The sequence below is a fragment of the Pogoniulus pusillus genome, chromosome 19 (assembly GCF_015220805.1).
Source record: "Pogoniulus pusillus isolate bPogPus1 chromosome 19, bPogPus1.pri, whole genome shotgun sequence".
In the NCBI taxonomy this organism is placed as follows: Eukaryota; Metazoa; Chordata; class Aves; order Piciformes; family Lybiidae; genus Pogoniulus; species Pogoniulus pusillus.
Window position 1 is genome coordinate 15354091 of NC_087282.1, and position 11481 is coordinate 15365571.

The 11481-nt window shown below is 45.3% G+C and overlaps 1 protein-coding gene across 1 annotated transcript in view; it reads left to right on the forward strand.

Annotated features, from left to right (window-relative positions):
• COL4A6 (collagen type IV alpha 6 chain) overlaps positions 1–10663 on the forward strand; it is a 124239-nt gene extending 113576 nt beyond the window's left edge. The window contains exons 30-45 of the mRNA XM_064159436.1: positions 27–152; positions 445–626; positions 880–943; positions 1430–1504; positions 1864–1971; positions 2343–2450; positions 2873–2944; positions 4015–4140; positions 4484–4600; positions 5066–5227; positions 6095–6193; positions 6468–6614; positions 7104–7220; positions 7956–8147; positions 8376–8662; positions 9301–10663. Of these exons, the coding sequence (XP_064015506.1) occupies positions 27–152; positions 445–626; positions 880–943; positions 1430–1504; positions 1864–1971; positions 2343–2450; positions 2873–2944; positions 4015–4140; positions 4484–4600; positions 5066–5227; positions 6095–6193; positions 6468–6614; positions 7104–7220; positions 7956–8147; positions 8376–8662; positions 9301–9561 (2243 nt within the window). The 3' untranslated portion in view covers positions 9562–10663. The remainder of the gene's footprint in view (positions 1–26; positions 153–444; positions 627–879; positions 944–1429; positions 1505–1863; positions 1972–2342; positions 2451–2872; positions 2945–4014; positions 4141–4483; positions 4601–5065; positions 5228–6094; positions 6194–6467; positions 6615–7103; positions 7221–7955; positions 8148–8375; positions 8663–9300) is intronic.
• The last annotated feature ends 818 nt before the right edge of the window (positions 10664–11481 follow it).

The window sequence follows — 11481 nt, forward strand, 5'->3', positions numbered from 1 at the left end:
TAGGTCTTGATTTCTTATTTCTTCAGGTGACAGAGGTGATGTAGGTCCACCTGGTCTTCCTGTACTTGGGCTTCCAGAACAGGCACTTCAGTTCAAAGGAGACAAAGGAGATCCTGGATTAGCTGGACTTGCAGGATTTCCTGGACCTAGAGGTATTTCACAGCTGGCATGAGTTGTTCAGTAACCATGATTGTTCTCAGCTGGATGTGGTCTGTCCTTCCAGCAGCACCTGCAGTGTTGCTGTTTTCTGTTCTGCCGTTCGTGTCCTAGTAAAATCTGCATGTGGCACTGCTCAATTGTGAGAAAACAGTTTTCCTTTGAAGCTCTGTTCTGCAGAGCTAATACCACCCCTTCCTCCTCTTTAAGGGGAGCTTTAGCAGTCCAGGTGGCCCAAATGAGCTGTCAGTGTTCTGAAATGGAATTGTACTCTTTTGTATAACCCAGGTGATAAAGGAATCCCAGGAAGCCGCGGACAGCCTGGTCTCACTGGTCCACATGGGTCAGCAAGTGAAGAGAAAGGTCTCCACGGGGACCCAGGCTTCCCTGGTCCACCTGGACAGCCTGGGCTACCAGGACAGAAGGGCACACACGGTATTGTAGGATTTCCAGGGACGCCAGGAGTGAGGGTAATTACCTCTTTAAGTATCTTTATCTTATCTAAGTGCACTTAAGGAAATCCTGTGTTCTGATGGGTACTTCAGTAGCAAAGCAGCAGAAGCTGGCAGGACTTTTCCTTACCGAGCTTCCCCATTGTTTTTGTTTGGCTCATGCTGCTGAATGACACATCGGACTCTATTTCCTCCTACATCTTTGTGGTCTGTTACCTCACGTGACCCACACTTGGAGCAATATGAGGCTAATTTCGGGGTTTATTTTCAGGGTTCGGATGGTATCACAGGAGCACTTGGATTCCCAGGGCCTGCTGGCCCTCCTGGTCCAAAAGGTAAGAGATCTTCTGTAGTGTAAGTGTTGCTGCATATATATTACTGAAGTGAAGGAGTGGTGCTCTAGAGGTGTCCATTGCTCCCTAGTGACTGGCTCTAAAGTACATGCCTCTTTGTATGGGGCTTCAATCACATGAGACCAGTCCCAAGTCTGCTTTGAAAGTAAGTTTGGTTCTGGCACTGTGTGAAGCATATTGGATGGTATGAGAGGCACACTTCTCTCTGATCTTTTTTGTGTTGAAACTATAAAGGGCATGGTGTTGTGGAATTACCCAAAAGTGCTTCTCTTTTCAGGCATTTGCGGGAGTGAGTGTGCAAACATTGCTGCTTGTAAGCGGCTTCAAACTCAGGCCCATCATTTGCTTTGCTTGGATTTGAAGTACAGGGAGGGCTTGTTTTCATAAACAAGGCTACTGAGCAGTCCTAAAAACTGCTCCCCACAGTCAATTAGGGAATGGCATCCTCACTTTGTCTTTCTTTTCCAGGTGACCAGGGAGAGTCTGTTGGCACTCCTGGCATCACTGGAGCGAAAGGAGAGCGAGGAGATCCAGGGTTCCCAGGTAAAGTGATTGCTCAATTTGAGAATGCACAGTTCTAGAGATTAAACAGGATAGCATTACCCAATTTGAGTATTTTTGTCATCTATAAATTGAAATACTTTAATCTTCTCCTGGATGTGGGATTTTAGGAGTCTGGAATCTAGGTGGGGCACAAATCTGAATGATAATGAATGTGTTCAAGAACAGTCCAACTCAAGTGCTGGGCCCCACTTCACTTCTTGAGTAGGAACTTGTGCCCTTGCACTGGTATCCAGAGAGTCCAGTCCAGGGCCCAGACCACATCTAAGAAGACAGAAGTGCTGCAGCCTCAACATAGCTGTTTTTTCATTCTAGCATGCTGCTTGGTTTTATCTTCTCAGGAGAGAGAGGCAGAGAAGGACTCAAGGGTGAACCAGGCTACCCAGGAAACAGTGGGGTGAATGGACTCAAAGGCAGCCCAGGAGATCTTGGTCCAGAAGGACCATCAGGTACTGGATTAGGCATCTAAGTTCTCTAATTCATGGTGTGACTGTGGAATAACATCACCTTGTTTTCTTAGCTCTGGCTGGCCTGCCTCAGCTGAGGCTTAAACAAAAATCTTGAGAAGAAGATGGGAATTTTCTTTGACACTAGTGTAAGGTGTCTTGTGACCCATCTGTTTGTCAATAATATGATGAATGCTGGACAACTGAAATTTAAAGGAATTCTCTAACAAGTAGAGAAGACTTTTGCTTTGTCCTAGTAGTAGTTTATTCACCCATCTTATGAGTTAAGCACAGGAGCAGGAGTTGTAAGATTGAGCTGTGAACTGTTCCATCCAGGATGTGTAGTATGGCAACGTTTTTCTGATTGTTTTTAGGAGTCCCAGGAAATGCTGGGCTGAGAGGAAGCCCTGGACCACCAGGACCTCCAGGGCAGCCAGGACCTGTTGGATTCCCTGGAGCTCGTGGAACAGCAGGACCTAAAGGTATAGCTGGAGTCTGCACATAGTGGGAGAATTTGGGTCAGAAAGCCAGTGTTCAGCCAAGTCTGTCACAGAGGGCGAGCAGCACTCTCCTGGGCCAGCTGTGCGTGGGAAATCTGCTCATTTCTTGGCAACGTTAGTGCAGGCACCACCTGCTAGAAATGAGCAGAGGAGTGGTTGGAAAGGGAGAGGATCTCACTTGATTTGGATTGCTGGTGGGCGTTCACTGAGGGCAAAACTGGTGAGAGAGTGGGAAGAGTTTCCATTAAGGAGGCCCATGTGAAGGAAGACTTTACCTACTGTGTTCCTCTCAGTGTGCTTGGTTTCTTACATGTGTTGTAGCCTCCATGAAGCATCTTAGACATTTCTACCTAAGCAGGTTATTTGCTTATTCACTTGCTTATGTGTTTCCAATGTCTCTTTAGGGTTTCATGGGTTTCCAGGTTTAAACGGTCTGAATGGCTTGCCAGGCACAAAAGGGTCACCTGGAACACCAGGTAAAGGAAATGTGTAGTAGAAGTGTCATGGCTGGGGCAATGCATACAATGGTCCATCAGGACAGCAGTGTTCCCTACAGAACTCCCCTATTTCACTCTGTTCTGGATTTCATTATAACTTCAAGAGAAGCTTCAGGTTGCTGAATGTGCATGAACAAATTCTTCTTTAATGCTGTTAAGGATGCAGCTTGTGGAGTGAAAAGGCTTTTCTGGTGATGGTTGTCTTCTCCTTCTCTGGAGACGTTCAAGGCCTGTCTGGATGTGTACCTCTGTGCCCTGAGCCAGATTATGGTCCTGTTCTGGCAGGGGATTGAAGTCAATGATCTCTTTGGGTCCCTTCCAACCCCTGACATCCTGTGAGCCTGTGAATTCCTGAAGGACTGTGTCACTGCTGGAAAGTCAATGGATTGAAATCATAAAGCTCTTCCATTTCTAATGCTTGTTTGGTTTTTAGCAGGGCAGCATCAAATGCTTGCTTTGAGCTGGCTTAGCAGTGACTTATTTCCTTACTTAGGGCTTTCTGTAGCCCTAAGACATCAGTAAAATTAGAAGCTTTTTTTTAATGAGATACTGGATTTGAACTTGTTCTGTTGTGCAAACAGTGTTTTACTATATTTCACTAAGTGGAGAAAGACCTTTCCAAACAGACTTGTTTGGTTACAATCGTCTCATAAAGCAGCACTTGAAATTTGTGTCAGATGTTTTATGCACGAAAATGGAGAAACGATGGGTACCTGCTAGATGATTTGAAGACTAGAAGCTTGAGTCTGTGTCTCTTGAGAGGACTGGCTGGTAGATCCTGCCACAGGAGTGTTCTGTTCACATCCCTGTGCAAGGGCTTGTAGGAAGAGCAGAACAGCTGTGCACTTCTCTCTTAGCATCCTGCAGGTTGTTCAAATTCACACTGCACAAAGTGGCTTACGAGGCACCACATCTCTTTCTGTTGCTTTACTGAAAGCAGCATAGAGAGATGCAAATGGCTAATTTTTTATTACAACTCAGTTTGTGTAGTCATTTAACTGCTCTCAGGTAATTGGAATAAGCTCTCATTGTTAACCATGTTTAATTAGGTTTGAGTGAAGTTGGACTGAAAGGCCCTGCAGGTCTCCCAGGTCCAAAGGGTGAAGAAGGTTCTCCAGGCTTGGGTAGAGGAGCTCTAGGATTCCCTGGACCAAAAGGCTCAGCAGGAGACATGGGTAACTATTGATGTTCTGGAAGCCCAGCAGGATGTATTGCAGCTCAGGTTAATGGGTTGCAGGGTCAGTAGAATTACCAGAGAACTCCTGAAGCCACAGAGGCGGTTAGGAGTTGGACAGATGAATGTTAAATCTGTAATGTAGCTGTCTCAGAAACATTTGATTACATAGTTCTTAGAGTTGTCTACACCTCACCTAAACAGCACAAGATATGATTTTTCCCCTCACACAGTGGTATGTCTCCTCAGTATAAGTGCTACTCGAGCACTACTTCTGTCCATGTCTGTGAAGATCACTTGAAGAATTTTGAGTGCACCCTCTCAGTTTGTATTACTTATTCTAGGTCCCCCTGGTCCCGTGGGATTGCCTGGCATGCCAGGGATACCTGGAGTTTCTCTTCCATCTGATATACGTGGTAGACCTGGGGATGCTGGCCATCCAGGAACTGATGGGAGTTCAGGTATGAATGGAGGCCTCCTAAGTAGAATAGATTAGCTGACCCTAATTAACTGTTTCTTTATGGGCTTCCTTTGAAGAGCTCTGAGAGAAAATTACTTGGATGAGTAGTGTAATTTATTACCTTGAAATTTATATCAGAGATTGAGTATAGGAAGGTCTGTTTTCAGTTCCTACTGTTGAATTCTGATTTGATTTAGCCAATTAGTAAAGCTCTCCAGTTCATAATCGTTTTGCCTGTTTTAATACTGAAGACAGACATGGGCACTAAGATAGGTTCTGAAGTCCAGTATGTCCAAATGTGGGCACCATTTTGAACTGTGGATCCAAACGGCTGTAAACATAGGTCATCCACTGAAATACAGACACCAAATAATGACTGCCCTCTAGAAGAGCATGCTAGGAAGATAGCCCTGACACTTACTTTGCCTCAGGAGCAGATAGTGCTAATTATCTCTGTTGTCTTTAGGCCTTCCAGGTCCTTTAGGTCCACGAGGGCCCCCTGGCCCAGCTTCTGACCAAGGTGACACAGGCAATCCAGGTTTCCCTGGTGTTCTTGGCTTGCGAGGCATTAAGGGTGATGTGGGACCCACTGGTCCAGTTGGACTCCCTGGAGCATCTGGACTCAAAGGTAATCTTGCTTGGAAAAAATCTGCCTGTGGTTTGGCAGCTGTCACTGTGACAGCAGGAAACGGCTGGTGCGTGGCTATGTGACTGCTTTGAAATGGATCCTCGTTCAGGTGTCGGCACAGCTGAGGTTGTTGTCTAGATCTTCCCTTCCAACTCCAGGTGCTTTTCAGTGTGTGATGATTTTTTTTCTCCCTATTTTTTTCCGAGTGGATGATGTCCACGTGCAGTGATGCTGTGCTTGCCAGCTAATCGCCCACTTGCACATGCTGTCTAGGCAAAGACTGGAGGTGCTGTTTCATTCCACCTATCCTGTATGTGTGGACACATAGCGTAGTGGATTTAGGTCTCCACAGGGCCAAGAGGATTGCAGGAGCTGAGAGTCCTGGGCAAAGGCAGGAAGCAGGTTGCTCTACCTTTAGTCTCTGCCACAGGAGCCTAAAGGGTAGCTGCAAACCAAGAACTTTAGTGGCACCGTTTCAGAGAAACCACATAGCTCAAAACCAGGAAAAGATAGAGATCCATTGCCAGATAAAGAGCTGTCTGCTGTCTGTGGGCTGGCAGATCCCCATCCCTCTGTGCTGCACATGGAGATGAATTCCAAATAGAAAAGATGGGTACTCCCCAGACACTTCCTCTGGTTTACCCAAGGAAGGGAAGGAGTATTCTCAACAAAATTGAATTGTGTAGCATTGAAAATTCTTGTCTTAAGGCTCTGCAGCAGTCCTGAATGTCAGAATGCACAGAGTTCCTTAAAGGTCATGGTCTCCTCCAGCTCGGACCCGAACTGCTGTTGCCATTGCTGCCATCAGTGTATTTCTCAGTGCCCCTGTGCTTAGCCCCTGAGATCTTTAGCTGTGTATCTTTGCAGGTGTAAGAGGGGAGCCTGGTCTTATGGGGATGCCAGGTAAAGACGGGCCTCCAGGAGATCCTGGTTACCCTGGGCTGAAAGGTGAAATGGGTCGTCGAGGTGAGTGCTGCACTTGAAAAGCTGTTCTTTATTTATTGCACATGGTTTGGGCTGGGGAAGATTTTAGAGCTCCCTTACTGGGCTTATTGGGGGGATTTTTAGTTTCTCAGAGATTGAAATAGATTAGAAAGAGCTTGGCATGCCATTCTTTACAAAGACACTCAGTGTTGGTGTACCGGGGCAGTCTTGATTTTGCACTTCTTTGTGCCAGTATTGCGATCACAACTCAGCATTTTTTGTGGGCTGCTTATACTGTCATTTGTACCATGTGCAGGTCTTCCTGGACGACAAGGGGCTCCAGGTATAACCCCACAGTTAGAAGTCATCACAGCTCCTGCAGGCTTACCTGGTCTGCCAGGAATCGATGGCGTCCCTGGTTTTGATGGAGATCATGGATTGCAGGGCCCAGCTGGAAAGCCAGGTAAAACATACGCTCAGCTCACTAAAATGCTGGCCTTCTGGAAGACCAACACTACTTTCTCCAATGTGTTAGGAAAGTTTTTTTCTATTAAATGGAATAATGCCAGCAACATGCATACAAATCCCATAGTTTATTATAATGATTATTTGAATGTATCTTGTGAGACAGAGATGGGAAGAGTTCAGAGAATTCCACAGCCATCATATTGAAACCTGAGTCTTCGGTACGATGCGACTTCAGACTAACATCAGTAGTTTATCCCAGATCAAAGTGCTGCATTTTCAGCCTTGTCTGATGTTCAGCTTAACCTCTTGGTCCTTTATCAGGCAAGCAGATCATATGGAACTCTTGTAGTTTGTAACCACAGTTGTAGAAGGGTAAACTCACTGCATGGCTGCAGACAACAGATTCCTCTTCTGAAGTATGACCGCAGGAGTGAAGGCATTACTGTGAGAAAATAATAATAGTAATGATTGCATTTAATGTCAGGCCCAAAAGGTCTGCCAGGAAGATCTGGTTTGAAAGGACGTGATGGCTTACCTGGAACACCTGGCACAGTTGGGGATCCAGGACCTTCGGGTGTCCCAGGACCACAGGGATTTGAAGGTAATTTTATGCTTTGGGAAGCACAGATCAGAAAGAAGCAGTCAGCAGAACTCTGTTTGCCTACAGGGTCTGCAGAGACTTTCCCTAACAGGAGAAGCAGGGGATAGACGTAGTCTTGTGTCTTGTATCTGCAATTAAGTAAGGAAGACTATGTCATATGTCATTGTTGTCTGTCACTGATGGTGTTTCTTGAAGTATAATACTAAACATTTTTTGGTTTTAATGCTTTGTGAATCTTGAAGAGCCACATCTTGAAGATCTAAAAGTGAAATGTTCATCACAGAGAGCAGAGCTGGGAAGTTTGGATAGTAGAGAGAGAAGATTTGAATTTTGCCACAGATTTATTTTGCAACTTTTGGCCTTTCTGTGTCAAAGGAACATCATTGTGAAAAGCATTGTGGCAGAAATGAATTTAATAGGTTTTAGCTGGTGCTCTGAGATCCTTAGTATTGTGCTATAAGATAGGTGCTAGCTCATTGGCACCAGAGTTGGTGGAGGAAGAAGTAAAATGAAATAAGGTAGGAAATGGGTGGGTGTTACTGTGAAATGACTGCTTTTTGAAACTGCTAAATCTCATTCGTAGTTAACTCTAGTTACTCAACAAGCACCAAAACGTGGGCTCCTTGTTGAACAAGAACGACATAAACAGAGCAACAGCATTGCCAAAATCAGCTCTACAGCCATCTGATGGCCACACTGCCAATCAGTAATGGTGATTCCTTTTATGCCTTCTAGGTGTTGCTGGAAAACCGGGCTCTCTGGGCTTGCCAGGAATGCCTGGGCGCAGCGTGGGCGTTGGATACACTTTAGTGAAGCACAGTCAGTCAGAGCAAATCCCACCCTGTCCCATAGGGATGAACAAGCTGTGGGAGGGCTACAGCTTGCTGTACGTGGAGGGCCAGGAGAAGTCACACAACCAGGACCTCGGTGAGTTGACAGAATCCTCTCAGCCATAAACAGTGGAGGCCAAATCCTGTTGCAAATGAGCAATTGCCATTGGTACTGCAGGCAGTTGCAGTACAGGTGGTAGAGGTCTCCTTGACCGGACTCTGCACTAGGAGCAGTGTCACTTGTGCCACTCTCCACTGCTCCTGTCAAGTATGAGTGGGAGCATTTGGCAGATCCTTGGCATGACCACATCTCCAACGTTTCCAGGTTTTGCTGGCTCATGCTTGCCTCGCTTCAGCACCATGCCTTTCATTTACTGCAACATCAATGAGGTGTGCTACTACGCCAGCCGAAACGACAAGTCTTACTGGCTCTCCACCACTGCGCCTATCCCCATGATGCCAGTGGACAGTGTTCAGATCCCACAGTACATCAGTCGCTGTTCCGTGTGTGAAGCACCTTCCCAGGCTGTGGCTGTGCACAGCCAGGACATCACCATCCCACAGTGTCCCCTTGGCTGGCGCAGCCTATGGATAGGATACTCCTTTCTTATGGTAAGGATACTATTGCTAATGCAAGAGCAACTTCAAGCATTTCTACATCTCCTCTTTGCTGAGATGGCTGAAACTGTATTTTGTGAGGTGCTTTCAGGAAAACTAGAGCTCTGTAACTTCTTGCCCTTGTGCATTTCTTTGTCAGCTGGCCTGTCATAGGCTGAGTTTGTTCCCATTTAGCTGGAGCTCACCTCATGGGTTCTCCTGAGGTTCAGTGGTAACAGAGGCACTGTAATTCTGTGTTATCACAGATACTCTTTGCTCTTCAAACCTTTAAATGTGAGGGCATTAATTAAGCTACAGCATTGCCTTGATCCCCTCGACCCTTTCCACTGAGAGAACCTTTTATATGGCATTTTTCCTGGGAGCTCATTAGTGTAAGACTGTTAAAAAAGATGGAGTCAGCATTATTGTTCCCGAGTTTTCCCAGCTTGCAAGTGAAAAATTGGCTTTCCATTACACCAGACCTGAATATCCAGCCTAAGTATATCCCTTTGCTTCTTCAGCTCTAGCCCTGTCTCCAAAGACAGATACACGTAGCTGAGGTGTAATTTTGGTTGCCTCTTTTCTGAGGGACTCCCCTGCTTACCTCCCGTTCTGTTCCTCTGAACTCACTTAAACTGCCATCTTCTTTCCAGCATACTGCAGCTGGTGCAGAAGGTGGAGGCCAGTCCCTTGTCTCCCCTGGTTCTTGCCTGGAGGATTTCCGTGCTACTCCATTCATCGAGTGCAATGGTGCTCGGGGAACATGCCACTACTTCGCAAACAAGTACAGCTTCTGGCTGACTACCGTGGAGCAGTCACAGCAGTTTGTCAGTGCTCCTCCTTCAGAAACCCTGAAAGCAGGGCAGCTCCGGACAAGGGTCAGCCGCTGCCAAGTATGCATGAAGAACTTGTAGTATCCAAAATGCAGTTAACGGCCTTTGGTACCTAAGATCGGACATCGCTGATGGCAAGAAGGATATATTCATAGACTTGTTTAGTGTGTGGTTGATGGGTGAATCAAGACAGCCAGAATCCTACAAACAGTGTCAAGTCCAGGAGATTGACTGCACACAGAGGAGAAGAAGACTGGTACTCTGAAACCTCTTTTCAGTGGAACACGGTGCTATGCTTTTACTTCACTGGGTTTTTTTTTTCCCTCGTTTATGGCTACCTCAGAAAGTCTCTGTGAGGTCCTTATCCAGACCAAAGAGTAACTGATGTCTCGCATTACACCACTCCTCTGTCCAAGGCACGTGGCACTCTTCAAGACAGACGCATCAAAAGTGATGCTGTAGTAGTGTCTTTGCAACCAGTGTTTGGTTTAGTGTAAAGGAATGAAGACTCATTCTGCTATGATATACAGAGCTAGCTAAAATTGATCAGTGTTCATAGGTGACTTAGACCCACTAACCGTTGCTGGCTGATAACAGAGTGACTTAGGAAGACTTAAAAGATCAATTTGTTTTGCTTTGCTTATTAAACAGCTGGGATGTTATTTCCTCCAGAGATAGGTAACCAGTTCTGATCCAAACCCTCATTCATGTTTGACTTTCAAGAGCTAGCCCAGTGAAAAATGCAGTTTTTGACATGAAGATGAATACAAAACACCTCTGGCATTTTTTATAGTTTTCTATCAAAGTACGTTGCAGGTATAATGTCTGCTTCAAGGTCTGCACTTATCTTCTGCAGCCAAATGATGCGCAGCCACCAGAAACACTTCAGTACTATGACTGTAAATTTGCTTTCTGAGGCAACCTTGGCATACCCATTTTGTAGCTGTTCAAGCTGTGTGCATTTGAGAAGTGGAGCTTTTACTGGCATGCAAGCTTATGCCAGCGCAGGAGTAAGCAGGTAGGGGATGTACAGTTATTACTTCTCCAGGAACAATGTGCTGTGTCCTTCTTCCTCTGAGCTTTATTTCTGCTAGTTAAAAAAAAAAAGTATTTCTAGTATATGCACTGTAACTAGTCCCAGTTTCCTTCAGGGCATAATTAAAGAGAAGTGCCACTGCTTGTATTATCCTTGTATATTTTGAAGAAAAGCCATGAGGAGGGCATGCTAATATATAGATAATGAATTCATTTAGCTGGGCTAAAGTTATTCTTAGCAACCTCTCCAGAGTGAAACGAATGAAATCCTTGTGTAATGACATTCCAGGTCATTTATAAGAAGTGCCTTGCAAATACACCATCACCTTGCCTTGAAAATCTTTAAGATAGTATCATTAGGAAAATTATGGCTAGTTCAAGTACTACACAGTATAATTTCGTTACTAGGTTCTAGGGCTCTAGCTCTATCCAGCCAAGTCCTTACTTTTAAGCAGACAGGCTTTTTTACCTTTAATGGTTATTTATATGCATAATACAGTTTCTTCCTAGATCAGGGTCAGAGCACTCTTGAATGTTCTGGAGCTGACCTACACTGGAGATGAGCAGGGCATTTGTAAAGAATGATTTCATTTAATTAATTTCTAATTGTGAAAGACCTGCAGCTGCTTTGAATGTATAGAGCAAACACCTTTAAGGCATTTTAACCCTCCTGAACAGGCATCCTTCTATGCAAAATAACCAATCTGCTTCTTAGCTGTCCCAGCACAAACAGATCCCGTTGCATTTCCATCCTGGACTGTGCAAATGCAGCTTTAAAACACTGTGTGCACACAGCAAAGCTCACTGCCTTTGGAAAATTTGTGCAAGTAACTGACAAAATTCAGTGGGATTTTTCAGCCCCTGGGCTCGCACAGTGCTGTAGAAAGAGGTTTCAAGCAGTTGTTACGTCCACAGGGACTTGGGTTGATTTGTGAGCACAGACACATGCAAATGCAATTAATTTTT